The sequence below is a fragment of the Populus nigra genome, chromosome 4, assembly GCF_951802175.1.
Source record: "Populus nigra chromosome 4, ddPopNigr1.1, whole genome shotgun sequence".
Lineage (NCBI taxonomy): Eukaryota > Viridiplantae > Streptophyta > Magnoliopsida > Malpighiales > Salicaceae > Populus > Populus nigra.
This window is the reverse complement of record NC_084855.1, coordinates 4,956,217-4,963,787: the sequence shown is the minus strand read 5'-3', so window position 1 is coordinate 4,963,787 and position 7,571 is coordinate 4,956,217. Positions and strand designations below refer to the sequence as shown.

The following is a 7,571-nucleotide window of genomic DNA, read 5'->3' as shown; positions in this document are numbered from 1 at the left end:
AAAAACTAAATTAGGGTAGGCTGAAATATTAAAGTAATGAACCCATGAACACCTAGCCCATGAGCCCCTGAACCCATATTAGAGAACAGCCAGGTTTACACAAGTCCATGGACACGAAAAATCCAAATCTTGCATCAACGTCCGAAATGCCTCTGGTCCTAATATTCCATAGAAGCATACCTTAATATTTTGTTCAAAAGTCTTGCAAATTAATTGATCTTTTCCTGTTCTAATTTGATCACATCACACTCTTACTGTGTTTTGTTAAAATATCAGTCCAATAAATGCCTATGGTCCAGTCAAATCATATCAACAAGGGAGTTGCAACGAAACGCTCAAGAATTTTTTGGTAAGAGTAAAACAAGAGGGGCGTTGAAAGCTCTTTTTTGTTAATTGATTCCGATCTCAAAAGATATATTTGGATGAACTACGTGCAAGAAACAAACAAAAGGCACATAAATTGAGATAATCCTACTTCATTTGTCACTCTTGGTTAGTGGTTAGTTGCTTCGGTATGGTTAATAATTAAAATATGCACAAGTGATTTTACAGTAATAATTTATTGGTTATTTTTTAGAGCTCATTTTAAAAAATAGATAAATATAACTAAAAAAAAAAACTTAAAAATATTTTTACCACTTTTAGTGGATTATAAATTTTATATCCTCTTTTTTTTATCTTTTTCTTTAAGTGAATTTCATTATATAATTAATACGACATCATTAATTACTCCCAAAACACTATAAAATTTTCACGAGTCTTGTACGCAAACGGGTCTCAAAAACATCGTAGTCTCATTTTCGTCAAGAGAAACTTTACAGGACGTCCAAATGCCCGCGTTTGCACAGGAAGAAAATGGTTCTGTTAAAATAAAATGGGAAACCACAACCCAATACGCATCAAGCCCATGGGCTTTGCAGGATTCTAGCCTATCAGCACAGCCTACAAGGCCCAATGGTGCACCTACAAAAAATTAATAAAACTAGCGACAAAAATTTGCAGCCTTGTTTTTTTCTGCCATGGGCCGAACTGTAATGGCATGTAGCAACAACGCAAATTTTTGCTGCAAAATGTGATTTTTCCGGCTGTGGCAAAGCTAGCTCTTCACATAGAACAACCAGAGCGGGTGGATTCAGAAAATCGGTCCAGTTGAATTATCCCAGGAAGACACAACGAGCCATGCCAATTATATACAATCAAGATGGAGTTCGGCGAGGAAATTATGATGGTACCTAATTTCAATCAATAAATACTTTATTCTTAATCCTAATAAGCTATTATTTTTCTGTGCTATGTGGCAAAGCATAAATATTATTAAAAAAAAAAAAGTGGCAAACATTTACACGGATTCAAACATACCCGTCCCTGTCGCACGATAGAATTCTATTTCTAGCCTAACCACAGCTCTGTTAGGCCTCAAGCAGAGGATGAAGGCCGAATCCTCGCTTAAAATGTAATCTGAAATTTGGTTCAATCGGAACAGCCCAGCACTAGAACACGTGGCCAAACCAAGAAGTCAAAAACTAGTAAACTACCATTGTGTACCTTACCTCCTTGAGATGGTAGTGATGAAAGGCATCACCATATTCACCCATTCTTGTATTTTCGGCGTTGCTTGAGAGAATAGTTATAGATTGATTTTCAAAATTGTTATTAATTGGAAATATATTAAAATAATATATTTTTTAAAAAAATATATTTTAAATATTAATATATCAAAAAATACTAAAAAAATTAATTTAAAGCAAAAATAAATAACCAAATTTTGGTGAAAAATATATTCACCCCCAATTCCAAACAAAGATGGGAAGACCCCTCACAACCTTGTTAAATGTCAAATAGTAAGTATCTGCTTCTTGGCTTGCTATAGATTAGATCAGTTTTTTTTTAATACTAAAAAAATATTTAAGTATTGCAAACATGTTTTAGAATAAAAACAATTTAATATGATATATATTGGATGATATAATTTTTAAATATTGATACGGTGATATATTAGAAGTTAGTTTTTAAAAAATATTAAAACGACGATATATTTGATCATTCCGAGTTAACGTGTCAAATATACAACCTAGATCATAACACAGTGATAACCCTATAAAAAGCAAATCGAAATAAATTATAAAAGTCAATTCTTAATCAATCAAATATTGAAAGAAAAAATTAAAAAAAAAATAAGAAAAAAAAATATTCGAGTTAACCTGCTAAGGCTATCCAGTTTATAAGATCGGGATAACCTTATAAAAAATAAAAAATATATAAATTTCACTTTTCAACTAAACCAATATTGAGGGATGATATAGAAAAATCAATTAAAAAAGGTAAAAAAAAACTCAATCAACTTGAGTCAACCTGTTAAAATCACAACTTGACTCATAAAATCAGAATAACTTCATAGAAATAAAATAAAATAATTTATGAAATTTTATTTTCAATAGATCCAATATTGATAGTTGGAATCAAAGAAAAAATATAAAAAAATTCGTGAGACTATGATAACTTTACCAAAACCAAATTAAAAAAACAAATTACAAAGTTCAATTCATAAATAACCTAATATTGAAGGAGAAAATTGAAAAGAAAATAAAAGATTAAGTTATTAGAGGGTAAAATTGAAAAAAATATATTTAATTAAAAAAGAAACCAAAAAAATAAACCAAGTTAATCAGGATCAACCTATCAAGCTTGCAACTTTAGTTATGAGATCGGGATAATCTCATAAAAAGCAAATAAAAAAATACAAAGCTCAATTAGAAACATGTTTAATTAAAAAAAATACCAAAACAATAAAAAGAGTCAACAAAACTTAGCTTATCAAACTCACGAACTGAGTCATACATGTGAGATAACCCCATAAAAAAAATTAAAAAAACTCACAAAGCTCAATTTCTTACCAATCTAATATTGAAGGATGAAATCGAAAAAAAATTGATTAGAAAAAGCAGAATAGAAGAACTCGACTTAGATCAACCCGGGTTAACTTATTAAACACGCAATTTGGATCATGATAAATTCATAAAAAGTAAGTCAAAAAAAACTATTAAACCTCACTTTCAACAAATCTAATGTTAAAGGTTTAGATCGAGAAAAAAAAAACTAAATTTATGAGACTGATATGCAAGCCAATAAAAAAAATTAATTCTTAAAACAACCTAATATAGATCGATAAAATTGAAAAAAAAAACTAAAGAAAAACAACACTCATATGACGCTGCAATCAACCTAATTTTTTGTAATATAAAAAAAAGACATTAAGTCAACACAAGCTAAAATAAAAATATTGAGACTTGGGTCATTGATTTAATTTGATTTAATAAGCTTTACTAATTTAACCAATCTAAACAAAAAATTCAATGACAATAAATAAACTTAAAAGAAATTGAAAACAAAAAATGTTTAAAAAACCTGACATGATGTCATCCAGGTTAGCATATTAAATATGTAACATGACTGTGATACCGGGATAATTTCTTCAAAAGTAAACTAAATAAAATTATAAAACTCAATTACCAAATAACTTATTGTTGAAGGATAAAATAACAAAAATTAACAAAAAAAATAAAAGCAACAATTTTTTTTGAGTAAACACGGGTTAACCTACCAACCCTGTGACCATGAGACATAAAATTAAGATAAATCATATAAAAAAATAAAAAAAACACGAAGATCAATTCTCAAAAAAATAAAATTTAAAAAAATTTAAAAATGACCTAAAAAAACTAAAATTAACTCGTATTAACCTTAAAAACTATAATCTTGGTCTTGAATCTGAAACTAATCCCATAAAAAAAACCTATAAAAAACTAAATTTTCATCTTTTTTAAGAAAAAATTGCATGAAACAATTTTGGGTTCAATAAAAAACAATATTAATTTGTCAAAATATTTATTCGTCAATAAAACTTTATAGATTCTATAATATTGGACACGACTCTCGTGTCCGCATTTAGATATAGATTGATCATGTCAACTATTATTATTCATTGTAATGTCATCCCAAAATTGACAGCAATGGTGTCAGGGATCACAAACAAGCAAAGAACGCCGTGATTAGTGTACAGGCTGAGGAATAAAGAATATGGTGTATTAAGAAAATCCTAACAAAAATTGGCCTGAAGAATATTCTGTGCACAGGAAGGGGAAAAAAATAACATTTTTCAAGCACTTCACAAATTAAATTGTAAGAAATACATCTTTTAAAACGACTATTGTTAATCTCTTTATGTCATCATTAAAGAAGATAGTACATTAAACTAAAATATAATAAACATTAACAAAAAAAATTGTTATTTTTTTTAAAAAAATCTAAGTGGTGTGAATAACAAAATTATTAATAAATTTAGCATTGCCCACATATATCTAAAACATACTTCATGACTTTTTTGGCCTCCGGACATGTTCACCAATAAAGACTAAGAATCGACTGAAGATGCTTGGCGATATTTCTTTTTATTTTATTTTTGTTTTAATTTATATAGGGTATCTAGGTCAGTTTGCGCATACCTCAATTAATCTTTACGGATTCTGAAGTTAATAACCAAATAAGTCTATAGTGGTTATCAATATTAGCAACCACATAACTCGAATATGAAACCACATGGAAAGTAAATCTCTTGATTTTAGGTTTTTATCACTTGATCATCTATTAGATAATTATCTTATCTCTTTTTAGTTTCTCTACTAGGGGCTCGCAATGAGTATTTATGGATTGAATTTATTTATATTTACATCATATTTATTATTGAGTAAAAAATTCACAGCTGGCGTAAAATATTTTTAAAATGCATATATTATCATGGTGAGGATATATAATTGTGATTTGCTCATTTATCGTGTGTTTGTTGATCTACTTTGCTAGTGATATATAGACTAAGTTTATCCAATGATTTTTCATATTTATGACATAAAGAATATGATATAATATTAACTGATGTATAAACTTTGTTCAAAGATATCTCCAACGGTATAAAAAAGTTCATCATTTCAGCTGGAAGAAGTTATATTATGCTGTGACCCGAGTCTATTCTAGCGTCGAAGATGCTATTTTTTATTTATTTATTCAACAATCAAAATATTTTTTAAGTAAGCTTAAAAGAAGCTAGTATACTGCAAGGTGAGAAAAAAAAACATAGCATAAAATGATATAATTGTATAAATTTTCATTAGACTGGAAGCTGAGCTACAAATTCAAAATCCATTCAAGATATCAAGAGTAAAACAATTGAGTATTTTCTTCTTTTCATGTGTACGTTAATGTTTTTATGTTAAAAAGAAAAAAAAAACTAATTTCACATCTTCCACAAAAGCATCATCAGATTCAGCGTCTCCAAGAATTTAACAAGGCATGATATGAGTAGTTTTGGTCTCGTAACTCACCGCACCACCAAGGCCGCCACCATTTTTACAGCCAAGTCTTAAAACCTTGATCAAGTCACCACACATCCTCCTTACATTCCCTTCCCCTACTTCACTCTGCATAATCAACAAGACTTTTGTCACTCCATTGCTCCTCACCACTCTCTCCAGCACCTTCTCATCCCTAAACAGACAACACATGCTCCACAGCACCACCACGGCATCCTCCGTTGCCGTTTTTGAGACCTTCATTAATCTCTCCACTATCGCCCCTGCGCATGTCGGGTCAACGCTTATCGCTGACCGTCCATCCGCACACGTACAGATCATTGACAATGCCTTCAGTGACTTTTCCACGACAGAAACGGCAGCGTTTTGGCTCAACAGCATGCTCGATAGAACTCCAACCAGTCCGAGTTGAACTAGCCGAGTCTTGATTGACCGAGTTATAGACACCGAAATCAAAAACGACAGGACCACTTCGTTTAAATCCTGATGGTCGTTTTCAGTTTTGATAAGTTGTAATAGAACCGGCAAGACGTCCTGTGTACCTGCAACGAGCTGTTTTGACTGGTTGTTTATTGTAATTGACTCCAAAACGGTGACGCATGCGATATTGTACTCCAAACTTCCGTTTCGCAAAACAGAAATAAAGGAAGGCAGGCAATTCGAATTTGATGTGAAGACTAATTTGTGCAATTTCTCATTGACTCCATTTTCAAGCAAAAGTGAACTTAAGACCCTGATAACCGACTCCAGAACACGAATTTGCACGCAATTTGTGTTCAAAACACCCACGATCGCCTCCAAAAAACCATCAAAACTGACCAAAAACCTTCGGCTCACCTCTCCACAACTAACAAACTCTACAATCGAATCCAAACACCTCTCTATCTTTCCGCTCTTAATTTCTTCAATCCAAACCCTAACTTTCTCTTCGGAAACTGCCGGAGCGAGAGCAGAGGATTTGGTGGCGGCTGTGGTGGTCCAGAGGTTGATGAGGCGGTGGAGAGTGAGGTTAGGAACAAAGTCCTTGGAGGAGAGGATTTGCATGGTGGCGGGACAGGTGTCGTGACCGGAGTCGAGCCAATGTTGAATACTGGAGCGATCGTATGTGACGCCGGTGCAGAGACTTACGGGAGACTTCATTACGTCGAGAGAGATCGGACAGCGAAAGAGGCTGGGTACAGTTATGCAGAGTTCGTCTCTCCCCATTCTTCTAAGGAAAAAAAAAAAAAAAAACAGAGAGAGAGGCAAAGGTTGGGGACAGGAGACGGAGGGGTTTTGTAGGGGAAGGAAGGAAGGAGTCAAAGTGTAACGTCGTTTTTTTTTCTGAGTCAAATTTTCAATTTGTTTTTATATTTTTAATAAAAAGGATGAGCTGGAATTGAACTGTGCGCGATCCAATTATTAAAAAAAAACAATTTAATTTTTATTTTTTAAAAAATATTTTAATATATTTATTTTTTTAAAAAAAAAACCTCTGTCGCTGTCCCAGCATCCTTTAAAATTAGTTCGCACCGCGTAACCGGTGGAACTCTTCTCCCTTTGGTGGTCCCCTATCCCAACTTCAAGGTATTTTTCCACCCTCTTTTCTTTATTTATTTTCCTTATAAGTAGGGCATGATTTTATTTTTATTCAAAAGTATCTTCAATGGTTGAAAGATTGCTTGGACGTGGCAGAATAGAATAACTTGGTCAAGTTTCACTTAGTTTTTCTATTAAAAAAAGAAATCATCTAAAAGATATTGAAGTGTGAATCGGTTCACTTATTTTAAAAAAATAAAATTAAAAAGATGAATCTCTTCTTTCAAGAGAAATAATCCCACCCACCAGACGAAAACACGGTGAGAGATGAACATTTTTCTGGTCCATGAGAGCGTCTGTCACGAATTAAACGAAAGTCAAGTTGTGTTAAATATGTACGACTACTCAAGATTGCTTATTTCACGTAGACTTTTTGAACCTTCCATTAGTCCAGTGTGGAGTCCAATTTGGTGTTCCCTTAGCGTTGGGTTTTAATTTATTATTATATTTTTTTAGGTACAAATATGTATTAATTATTAGAATTATGAGTGGGTGAGTTTCTTGTACATGAAGATTTTGAACACAGAGGATTCAACTCAAAAGAGGAAATTTAATGCAGAAAAGAGGTAGGTTGTGTTTGAAACTTTGAATATAATGCCTTCCGTTAGACAAGAAAACGCATTCACTCGT

At 32.0% G+C, this 7,571-nt stretch overlaps 1 protein-coding gene across 1 annotated transcript; it reads right to left on the bottom strand.

Moving 5' to 3' along the window:
* Positions 1-5,128: 5,128 nt before the first annotated feature.
* LOC133692448 (U-box domain-containing protein 28-like) lies at positions 5,129-6,615 on the bottom strand. The gene has a single exon (XM_062113406.1). The coding sequence runs from the start codon at positions 6,567-6,569 to the stop codon at positions 5,334-5,336; it is 1,236 nt and encodes a 411-aa protein (XP_061969390.1). The 5' UTR covers positions 6,570-6,615; the 3' UTR covers positions 5,129-5,333.
* Positions 6,616-7,571: the final 956 nt, after the last annotated feature.